This window comes from Pinus tabuliformis, chromosome 4_2 (assembly GCF_031772625.1).
Source record: "Pinus tabuliformis cultivar Carrire ecotype Pingquan chromosome 4_2, CPIR1, whole genome shotgun sequence".
In the NCBI taxonomy this organism is placed as follows: Eukaryota; Viridiplantae; Streptophyta; class Pinopsida; order Pinales; family Pinaceae; genus Pinus; species Pinus tabuliformis.
The window spans coordinates 498,130,451-498,142,178 of NC_142304.1; the positions used below are offsets into that span (position 1 = coordinate 498,130,451).

Here is an 11,728-nt window from a genome sequence, read left to right on the forward strand (position 1 = left end):
CTTTCTCTCAACCTTTTTAAATAATTACAATTATATACAATGAGGGAATATTAAACGGGGGATGTCATACCTTTTCATGTAAATATGATTAAAATAGATGTAAGATATTTACGATAATCCTATTCTTGAAATAATGAGAGTAAAGAGAGTTTTTGAATGTTGAAATCCCCTTTCATATATTGGATGACCATAATGGAATTATAAAAAATGTGGAGTTGGGAGATGCCCCTTTCCCCAGCCATGTGTAAAGTTAACTTAAGAGCCATTAGTTTACCAAAATTGTATTATTTGAAAAGTGAATAACTACCCCCACATCTCTATATGGTTGATATCTGTAGGAAGCTCCATAAACAAACACCCATGGTATGTCCTTGATTACGAGTTCTAACAATGTCCTTGCAATCAAATGTGACTTGGTAATTTGGGGGAAGGTAGAGAGGGTGTTAATACATTACAAATCACTTTTTAGAGGAAGAGTTTCTATGTCTCCAAAGAATGACTAATTCTTAGCTATCCAAATCCCCTAAGCAATGGTGAATGGAAGAGAATTATAGTTGAACCGGATTGGAGAGATATAATTTAAGGGCTTCTTTCATGTTGTTTCCTTTCTAAGAATTTCACAACCCTATAGCTCTATCCACTTCTTTCCATACTTCTAAAGTGAAATTGCATAAAAGGATGTGATGAGAATTAGTTAATTTCACAACCCTATAGCTGTATCCACTTCTTTCCATACTTCTAAAGTGAAATTGCATAAAAGGATGTGATGAGAATTAGTTTACATTGCTTACTTGCAGAGGCAACATCTTTCTAGACCATGAAAACTTATTTTTTTGTTGATTGTCGTAGGTAAGTGCTTTATTATTTTGAAGAACGCACGTGAATTTTTTTGTTTTTTACCAAACATTTCAGTTTCCAAATGTTTTCCCCACCATATCCATAGCTTATATGCTCTCTTGGGATAGTGCTTTATATCTGATCTTTGGTTCATAGCTTCTTATTGGGTTTAGGAACTAGATGAGTTGGTCTTCATGATTTAAGAGTCACAAAAGAAAATTGGAGGGATTTTATGTAGGAGTTATATGTGTCAACATTGTCATCTCTTATCCTGATTTCTCTCCATGTTAACCACCTCTTTTGTCTTGTGACTCGATTCTCGTGGTCTGTTGTTTTAATATGTGGAGGTTATTTCTATGAAGCTCACACATGAGACGAGAAAGGTTTATGGTTTTCCTTGTGACCAATCTAGGGATTTATTTTGATAAGCACTTGATCTTCATCTCCAATTTTCCAAATTACTCAATTCCCAATTAGGGGAAACATATATATAATTGTTTTCCAAATGATTGAACCATTTTTTTGTTTCTTTTGAGGCTTGGGAATCCAATCCAATCTAATCTTTTTCCTTGGTTAGTTGTGCCCAAAGGTTGGTGCCTTAAATGAGCCTTCAAACATTTTTAGCGACCAACACTTGTGGAATAAAAATATGTTTCTCATCCCCAACCTCCCATTGATTTTAGAATCACAAACCAATAAAACCAAAAAAAAAGGTTTCTAATATTTCTTATAATTCCTTTTGAGACTCAAGTTAATAACATTTAAAACAGCAAAATGACTATAAAGATTGCTTTGAATAAAATCAATTTCCTTTCTCTATATAATCATTTCATTTATTACACTACGCAATATTTATTAATATTATTGTTATCATATTTATTACTAGCATATTATGTAAAATGATTTATAATCATTATATATTTATTATTATATTTAATTAAATATTATATATTATTATCTTGGAGTCACTCCAGCACTAAAGTGAGCACAAAATCCCACTTAGAGCTCTTAATGCTTCCGTGATATGTCAATATAAATTCCACTGCGATTCATGATAAGAGGCGACTCTCCACTATATAGGCTGGGCCATGAAATTTACTCCACCATCACTGTCGACTATTTCCATGATATGTCAATGTGAATTCCACCGCGATTCATGATAAGAGGCGACTCTCCATTATATAGGCTGGGCCATGAAATTTACTCCACCATCACTGTCGACTATTTTCATGATTTACCAATATCTTTTATATCTCCGAGTTTTTGGCACTATCATTGTGTTCCTCTTGAATGGTCTGCGTCGCCAGCTAGACCTCCAGGTTGTGATGGGTTTCCTTTAGGAGTGATTTTTTCCTCCCTCCTCCTACCAATTGGGATGTGGCAGTTAGTAATTCTGTGGACTTTCCTCTCTGCTGATGTCTATTCTCCCACGCCTTTTCCTCTATAAGAGCTTCATAGTCTCTTGATTTCCGTTGGAGTAACTCCCCCTATTTAACCAATCATCTTGGCTCCTTTAGTGGTGTTCTTGTCAGAGTCCTCAATCTCAACCTCGCCACCTTCACTTCCCCCATTTCTCAGATAGTCTTGTTCAGGTTACTGGGTTCTCACCAAATGTGAAAGCATGAGCATGAAGAGTTCTTGAAAATGTTACGGCTTTTTTGTTTTAAGTGAAAATTTTGACTATCAAAGTCTCAAATCCACACTTCGACTCCCAAACCAGAGAATTTCCAAATTTAACTGGCCAATTCCCATTGCCCAACGAGTATCATGTGGGCCGGAGATTACTGACAATCCCAAATGAATTCAATAACAGGAATGAATTTATTTTCTAGCTTTTTGTCGCGATCTGATATTTGAATTTAAAAATAGTATTCACTTCCTCCGAATCAAATTAAAATTTGTCAATCTGTTTTCATCTACCGAGCTCTCACACAGTCTGCAACAAGGAGTCGGCGTCTACCATGGAATCCGAGGGCTCAAAAGATGTCTTGCGAACAGGTATGGTATTCATCCATTTCATTATACTTCTCTTCAATGGTTTTTTTTATAAGGATGTCTCAGTTTTTTCTCTGACTGAGTTTTGAAGTTGTGGATGAGATTGGAATGAACAGGCACACTCTGGACAGCAGTGGCTCATATCATCACAAGCCTCATAGGGGCAGGAGTGTTATCCTTGGCATGGAGTATTGCACAATTGGGATGGATTGCAGGGCCTGTGACTATGGTTGTCTTTGCTCTTGTCACGTTCTATTCCACTTTCCTGATCTCGGATTGTTACAGGTTCCCAGATCCAGTCACTGGGCCTGAGAGAAACAGTTGTTACAGGGATGCAGTTCGAGCTAATTTGGGTGCTATATCTACCAGATTGATTAAAATATCTCTGTATATACTTTGAGTTTTAATATACTTAACACAGATGCAACTGAACTCTGGACTCACTAAAAATTTATATATTAAAAAAAAAAATACTTGATTTCTTTTATCGTTTTAATTTTTATTATTATTCTCATTTTTAGATTTCTTTTCCCTCAACTTTACATATAAAACACATTTATGTAAACTGTTAATGCACCTCCCTACTCTCTGCCTTACCTTGAACATTTTTTACAGAGTCTCTACACTGAACATGATAATTCTGTGTCTTTGCTTTTCAGGTGCAAAAAGAGCATGGATATGTGGACTAATTCAGTATACCAGCTTCTTTGGAATGTGTGTTGCTTACACAATCACTACTTCAGGCAGCATCAGGTCACTTTCTATTGAAAGAGCTTTGAGAGCATAATAACCTTTGATCTAAACAAACCACTTACTCTAATTTACTTTCATCGCTCAATCCCCACTTTGCAGGGAGTTTCCTAAACAGTAATTTTGTAGAGGGCTTCTGCCCATTTTTCAAATTAGGCCTTCCAGTTACTTGTGTTGGAAGCTTGTAAAGCTATCAGTGTTTCCAGTCCTGATTGATTTATGTAACATTGCAGAGCAATCAGGCGATCAAATTGTTACCACAAGAATGGACATGCCTCAGCAGCATGCCATTTTCCAGATCTCATCTATATTATCCTCTTTGGAGTTACACAAGTTATGTTGTGTCAAATACCGAACTTTCATAAACTATGGGGCCTTTCAATACTTGCAGCAACCATGTCCTTTACCTACGCAACAGTAGGATTTGGTCTTGGCATGTCTAAAGTTATTGGTACTGTTTTGTCTTACTCTCTTCTATTATTTTCAGGGCTTCAACCATTGCCCCAGTTGGTCTCTTACAGCATATATGGCCAGGATAACGAATTTCAATCTCTTAAGTTACCATAGTCATGATTTTATTCATTTACTATATTGAAAATGCAAATATCATAGGTAGTGTATGTGTTCTCTGGCATGTTGAAACTTATTATGGGTTCAAAGCTCTGGGAAATGGCAGGAAATGGAGAGATTAAAGGAAATCTAGGTGGAATCAGCGCGAACAACTCTCTTCCTAAAACTCAAAAAGTTTGGAGGATGCTTCAAGGTCTTGCTGACATTTCATTTGCATTTCAATATACTTACCTTGCCCTTGAAATCCAGGTATAGCTCAGTCTTTTTGTTCATTTGTGTATTTGAATCCTTTGGACAACAAGAAACTCCATGGATAACTATGAGGCTTCCTCTAATTTACAACTGTGCAGGATACTCTCAAGTCAACACCCCCAGAGACCGTAACTATGAAGAAAGCAAATTTTTTGTCATTGAGTATAACAACTACCTTCTATATGCTATGTGCTTTTCTGGGTTATGCAGCTTTTGGGGAAAAAACACCAGGAAACCTATTGACAGGATTTGGATTCTATGAGCCCTACTGGCTTGTTGACGTAGGTAATGCATGCATTGTGGTTCACCTAGTTGCAGCATACCAAGTGAGATTTTTCTTACTCTTTTTTTCAGTTGTCCTGGATTTCAACTCTAATATCTCTGCTACCGATAGAAACTTCATTGCAAATAATTTCATGACACCCTTGCAGGTGTATTGTCAACCAATATTCGCTTGCATTGAAGGATGGTTTTCTCATACTTGGCCTGACAATAAATTCATCGAGGAGGGAATTCCCATAGGCATTCCCTTATGGGGGTCGTGCAGAGTCAATCTGCTGAGACTGTGCTGGAGAACTGCATTTGTGATGTCAACCACTGGCATTGCCATCTTATTTCCCTTATTCAATGATGTGCTGGGAATTTTGGGTGCTCTGAGCTTCTGGCCATTGGTAGTCTACTTTCCTGTTGAAATGCACATTGCACAGAATAAACTCCCAAGATGGACACTGAAGTGGAACATTTTGGAAATATTCAGCTTGATATCTCTTCTTGTAACACTCATATCTGCTGCTGGATCCATAGAGGGCCTTCTAAAAGACAAGGATACATAGAAGTGTTCCTGTATAGCGTGTAGGAATTCACAGATGTTCACAGATGTCGTTGTAATACTCTTTCTTGTTATTCGGAAGGTATAGAAAGCTGAAGTGAAAAAAAGTAGAAAACGCTGAGGATAAAGACAAGGATACATAGAAGTGTTCCTGTATAGCATGTAAGAATTCACAGATGTTCACAGATGTCATTGTAATACTCTTTTCTTGTTATTCGGAAGGTATAAAAAACTGAAGTGAAAAAAGTAGAAAACACTGAGGATATCTGATCTGCCAGTGAAGTGTTAAGAGTGATGTGCATCATGTAACATACAAATCATGTAACATACATGGGAATTAGCCTGATGGTTAGCTCAGTTGGTTGAAGTCCCCTGCAAAGTCATTGGTTCTCTGTGATGAGATACGGGTTCAATTATCTTTGGGCCATCAAGGTCAGACTCGGAGAGTTGGGTAAAGTTTCAAGTAAAGGAGAAAAAATGAAAGATATAGAATAATGTATAAAAAAGGTTGGGGAATTTTAAGTATTTTTTAAAATCTGGAATTTTTATGTAATCAGCCCTCTAAAATAAATTTCACACATAGGCCTTGATGCCAAAAGGAAGTTAACAAGGACTAATCAAATACCCTTTTTGCAAAGTTTATGAGGAAAAGATCCCTCATTTATTTATTTAAATTTTTTACATAGGATTTGGTACCAAAAGGAAGTTAAAAAAGACTAAGAAAATACCATTTTTGCAAAGTTTATGAGGAACCCATCCCTCATTTATTTATTCATGAGATTATGTTTTCCTGGTGTAGAGTGAATTTCAAGAACTATTAAGTTCAAGAAAAATGTGGAAGAGCCTTTCAATGGCAACATGGCTAAAAATTTGGTGCAAAAATCTTGTGGCTAAGTCACTACCTTTTGCCTTTTTCTTTCATTGGTTATTCCCTAGAGTCATCTCGTCTTGCCTCTTTCCTTCACAAAGGTTTCCAAAGCATCACTACCTTCTTACTCCTCATCTCCTTTCCTTTGCTCACTTTATTCTAACTAGTGACAATTGTAGGTGAGGGACATAGGAGGTGCAGTGTATTACATAGATCTTTATGATCTGCATGGAATCCTATGGCAATGTTTTCTGGTTGTGTTGAGGGATAACATCAAGTCCATGATGTCTCGATGAGATGGGCCTTCAATGTGTTGGCATACTATGACAATGAAACACTTCAAGAGTATCGATTGGATTGAAGGTCTAAATGGGATGGAATGACAATTGAATTGCATGTGGTAATTAATGGCAATATTAAAGCCATGCCATCGATTTTCGCATGGGGAATATTATTGGGTAGGAACTCAACTTTGTTTGAAGATAAGATCATTCCCACTTTTTGGTGCATAACTCAAGGTTTGAACATTCTTAAGAGCTTCATGTAGGCCAAAAATCACAAACCACCAAGGGTAATGGCAAATGAAATCATAGACAGGTTTGGAAGCTATTTCTACTTTGATGGATAGGGTAACCCCCTATTAGGAAAGCTAGTGAATTTTGTGTTTAAAAGATAATCATTATTTTAAATTCAAAGTATAATTGGATAGGAGCGCGAATACTAATTGAATTAATCACACTCAAATTGGTTTTTGGTAGTTCTCCAAAAGGAAGTATAAAAGCTTCAAGTCATGGGAAACTCCCATATTGTCATAAAATGGATGAGAGAGGATTCCTCCATTGAAAAACTTCTTTTTGTATCTTATATACGAGAAAGTCTTAAATTTGAAATCATTTAGAAATGAAAATTCCTTTTAGCATGTTTTTAGGGAACACAATGTTATCATTGATTCTACGTTCAAAGAAGGTTTACCCTAAGTGCCTAGCATATAGATCATGTGGGAACATTAAGATGGTTGTCTTTCAGAATCTGAACTAATGTCATTCCTTTACTTTTAGTTTATTTGTAGTCATAATAATTTTTTTAGATCTTTTGATAGCCCTATTTACTTTTGACCTAGAAGTATCCTTCTAGGACTAAAAGTTTTTTGAATATGTATATGTATTTCATGGAGGCTTTATATTGGACTAGAGTAAAGTACATATTTGGTCATTCTAATTGAATATGACTTGGCATGCTACGAGAAGGAAAAGATGATATTTGTACTTTGCAAAAACACTTTTTACAGGAAGATTTTTATGTCTTCAAACAATGATTGTAGCTATCCAATTCCTCCAAGCAATGGTGAGTGGAAGAGCTTTATAATTGAATGGGATTGGAAAGCTATAACTTGTGGGCTTCTTCAATGTTGTTTCCTTTCAAGGTATTTGATAGTCCTATAACTCTATCCCCTTCTTCCCATACTTCTATAGTGAAATTGAAAAAGGATAAGATTAGAATTAGTTTAAATTTCTTACTTGCAAAGGCAACATATTCGTAGACCTTCAAAACTTCTCTTTGTAGATTGTCTCAAGCAAGAGCTTTATTGTTTAAAAGAAGGAATGTGTGTTTTTTTATTTTGCCAGATTCGTATCTCATCCATTCTCTTAGGATAGTTCTTTTGTATCCAATCTTTGGTTCATAGTTTCCTTTTGTTTTAGGAACCAGATGAGCTAGTATTCATGATATGAGAGTCATAAAATAATCTTGGAGGGATTTAGAAGTTCTATGTGTTAGCATTATCCTCTCTTAGCCCAATTTCTCTTTATGTTAGCCACCTTTATTGCCTTGCGACTTTGTTTTAGTGGGTTATTTATTTTAATGTGCCGAGGTCATTTCTATGAAGCTCACAAATGAGATGAGCAAGGGCTTTATGTTATTCCTTGCAACCAATTTAGGAATCTATTTTTATCAGTACCTCATCTCAATCTCCAATTTTCTAAATTAGTCAATTCCCAATTAGAGGAAAGACGTACATATTTTTTTTTCCAAATGATTTAAGCATTTTCTAGTTTTTTTGGTGCTTGTGAATCCAATCCACAATGAATTCTTGAGGAAGATATTTTTATTTGGTTGATTCTGCCCAAAGGTAAATGCCTTGGATGAGCCTCTAGACATTTTTAGTTTCCAATACTTTTGAGAACAAGAATATATTTTTCAGCGTCCAACTTCCCATTAATTTTGGATTTGCAAGCCTTTTTGAAGAGGCTAGAACCATTATTTTTCCCAAATTATCCAAACTGAAAGAATAGTTGTTTGATCTTCCTTGGAATTCTATTTGGGATCCAAGTTAATTTTATCCAATATACGAAGATGGCTTTAGCCATTGCTTTGAATATGCCCAAATTTCCTTATCTAAATAGCCGTTTATTACACTACACAATATGTTTTACTATTGTTATTATCATATTTATTGCTGACAAATTATTTAAAGTGTTTTATTATTATTATATATTTATTAATTATGTTTTATAAATATTGTATGTTGTTTTCTTAAAATAAGAGTTAAAATTGTTTTCGATGGATTAAGAATTTATTTATTTTGAATGTGTTGAGGGCCCTGAGATCGGGTCAACAACAAGGGGGATACCCACCCGGTCGGGAACCTGGTTGGCGGCTCCGTGCCCGTTTGGTGTAGCGGGTTCGACTGGGGATAACGGGACCAGCTTCCCGTTCTAAGGGGGTGTGTGTGTGTAGAGTTTAGTGATGTGTGTGTGTGTAGAATATGATAATGAAAATATGGAATTATTTCTAAGCTAATCTAGTTCTGAACTCTGAGAGTGAATTTTATACTACTTTAATCTATAAAGAATAACACATCTAATCTATGCTAACCCGGGATAGAACTTTTTCCATTATGCGATCTAGAAAGGTTTCACACAATAACTGGTAATGAAGATTATTCAGCTATTATGAGAATATAAATCAATTAAGATGAACCATCCTGCATAAAAAGTTAAGCAGAACGATTGTGAACAACATATCGCATAATCAGTTATTCATGTATTAAGCACAAATCAATGACTCCACCATACAAAAGTGCCAAATGGTAGTCCACTCATTCATACGTTAACATATAAACAACATCATCTATATATTACTCTAAGAATGCAAGCAGAAACTCGTCAAGAGATAAAAGTACCATTTATGACTGACTTTATACTCACAGACCTGAAGCAATAATGATCTATTTCTACTTACTTCTAATGCCTACTAAGAGTACAGAAGTGCAACATCAGTAGCAGGTATTAAAATGCAAACATAAATAAATCTTGATCCGTCCATTCATCAAAAACCCCCTCCGAGGGTGCAAAAGTGCATGTTCCGAGGACAAGTTTTTTGACAAATTTCCGGACCCTTCTCCAATGCAACGAGAAGGGTTAAATACTACTAACCGGCTAATTTTAATTACACAAATTGAGGGAACGGCTTCAAATGACCGCCCTCTTACTAAAAGCAAATTTATTTCTAAAAATCAAATCTAATTTCTAACCGTTTTTGTATCTGTTCTTTAGTGCTGTAAGCAATGCGCTGTTCGCCCTGAAAGAGTCGGCTGGTTGTCCTTTCCTTTTGTTCGAGCTTGATAATTAGAAATAACAAGAGCTGGCACCTCTTTCTGACAGGCTAGAAGATATTTTCGAAAACCTTTCCCTGGCTGGGTGTATTCGTTGTGCGCACACTTAGTACAACCCAGTTTCTTCTCGAACTGATTTTGCTGTTGCTATTTCGGTTTCCGGTCGTGCGAATGACTCAATGAGTTAGAAGTTGCGCTGTATGGACAATCCCTTGTTTCGAGAATTGTTTCCGTTCTTTGTTCCAGGCTTTTCTGGAGCGTCTTCCTTCTCTTGCGCTTCTTTCTCTACTTTACCAAGTCTGAGCTTCAGGATCTTTTGTAAACACGCTGCTTTTGTGCGCCTTTGACTCTGAGTCTTGGACAATCTATTTTCATCAGTGCCTGTTGGGCGATATTCTGGAATCCGCGGTTCTGCTGCATGCGGCATCCAATTGCGGAGGCATTTCCTCACTGTTGTCTTATTGGCGCTCTTCCCTTAGATGTTTCCTGCATATAGATTTATATCAGTAGCATGTCTTGCAGTTTACGCAAAGAAGAAGGGAAATGACGAAAAGATTGACATGAAAGAATTAAATTCTAATGAATGCGTAATTATGACATTCATCATGACTTGACTCTTCGATAAATGCGATGCAATCGTTTCTGGATACTCAAGCATGCGGTCATTAATTTCCCGTAAGGTGCGCGCCTAATTTTGGGCTCACAGATCATGCTGAGGAATGCCTGCGATGAATGATTTCTGCGATTTGCATCGCAGTCTTGAAAATTGCGATGTAAATAGGTGGCGTCGCAGCAATTGACAGTCTCATTCGTCGCAAACCATAGGTCGCAGATCGCAGCTTTGCATGGTCGCAGATCGCATATCGCAATATCGCAAGATCGCAAGGTTTTCGCTTTGTCACTTCGTGCTGCTCATGCGACATTGCGACGTGCGACGTCGCATATCGGCCATCGGCCTTTCTTTAGGTTTTCCCTTTTCAAGCGCTTTTAATGCTCGCGATGCGATGGGTTCTCGCGTCGCTCGTTTTCAGTGCGTTTATGCGCTTTGGGCAAGCGCTCTTTTTTCCATTGCGACGCGATATAGCTCTTAGGGGGTTGATACAAAAGATTTTTTTCAAACAAAAATGTTTTTTGGATTTTTTGGTTAAGGGTCCCCTTTTGCTTGATGTTATTACTAATATCAAATAAAGAGGGGGGGTGTTGGTGACCACAACAATGGCGATTCACTGTGAAGAACCAGTTATCTCTGCATTTCTATTGACCGTTCACTTCCGAAACAGCAAAAATTTTTATATGTCTAAAATTTGTTATGGACAGATAGAGCAGATTTCCCCTCACCTTGTCGACGATATTTTGTTTCAACCTGTTTTATATCTCAATTTCTTGCTTCCTCAGGTTTCTTCTTGCACTTGCATCAGACATTACTTGGTCTTGATAAAAGATAAAATAAGGTCTTCTCTGCGTACTGGCTTAAAAGTATGCTCATTTGTCGTAGGTAGAGCCTCTGCTTCCCGCAAGCGTCCATAGCCTCGACAGGGTTACCATATTATCCAACAATGATCCTTTTTCCTGCTTTGAGGTTACTCGCAACATTCCAGAGAAAAATCCTTTTTAACACACTTTTCCTTTTTTAATTCTCTAAAGAACAATGTCTTGGTTTGGTGGCCAAATTATGACACAGTCATTCACCTGATTTACACTTGTGTTGAACAAGCTGGCTCGTGATGAGACCTCTTGTCTTTGGATTGCAACAATCTTAAGTCGTTGCCCTGTTTTGATAGACAGTATTGGAAAAGTCAGCAAGTTATAATATCTGTGATCATGATAAGCCGGCTCGTGATGAGACCTCTTATTCTTTGAGATATAGTGTTTTGCTTGGATTGTTTCTCTGGATGCTGTAGTTTCCTTTTTGCAGGGAGGAAGTCATTGTTTTTCCTTAAGAAAGCTCTGGACGACAATAATAGAGTTTTTGAAAACAACAGCTTTGCAGAGAATGCTTATTTTATTATTGATG

At 36.8% G+C, this 11,728-nt stretch overlaps 1 protein-coding gene across 4 annotated transcripts; it reads left to right on the forward strand.

Annotated features, from left to right (window-relative positions):
- Positions 1-2,232: 2,232 nt before the first annotated feature.
- Positions 2,233-5,693, forward strand: LOC149170168 (amino acid permease 3-like). Of its 4 annotated transcripts, none has more exons than XM_089427264.1 (7): positions 2,235-2,835; positions 2,949-3,185; positions 3,492-3,585; positions 3,816-4,033; positions 4,259-4,401; positions 4,503-4,689; positions 4,836-5,016. In XM_089427264.1, the coding sequence occupies exons 1-7, from the start codon at positions 2,799-2,801 to the stop codon at positions 4,865-4,867; spliced, it is 948 nt and encodes a 315-aa protein (XP_089283390.1). In that variant the 5' UTR covers positions 2,235-2,798; the 3' UTR covers positions 4,868-5,016. The 4 variants fall into 4 exon arrangements, with proteins under 4 accessions (XP_089283389.1, XP_089283387.1, XP_089283390.1 ...); XM_089427262.1 differs by having other exon boundaries at positions 2,240-2,835; positions 4,503-4,730; positions 4,836-5,690; XM_089427263.1 differs by having other exon boundaries at positions 2,233-2,835; positions 2,924-3,185; positions 4,503-5,693.
- The last annotated feature ends 6,035 nt before the right edge of the window (positions 5,694-11,728 follow it).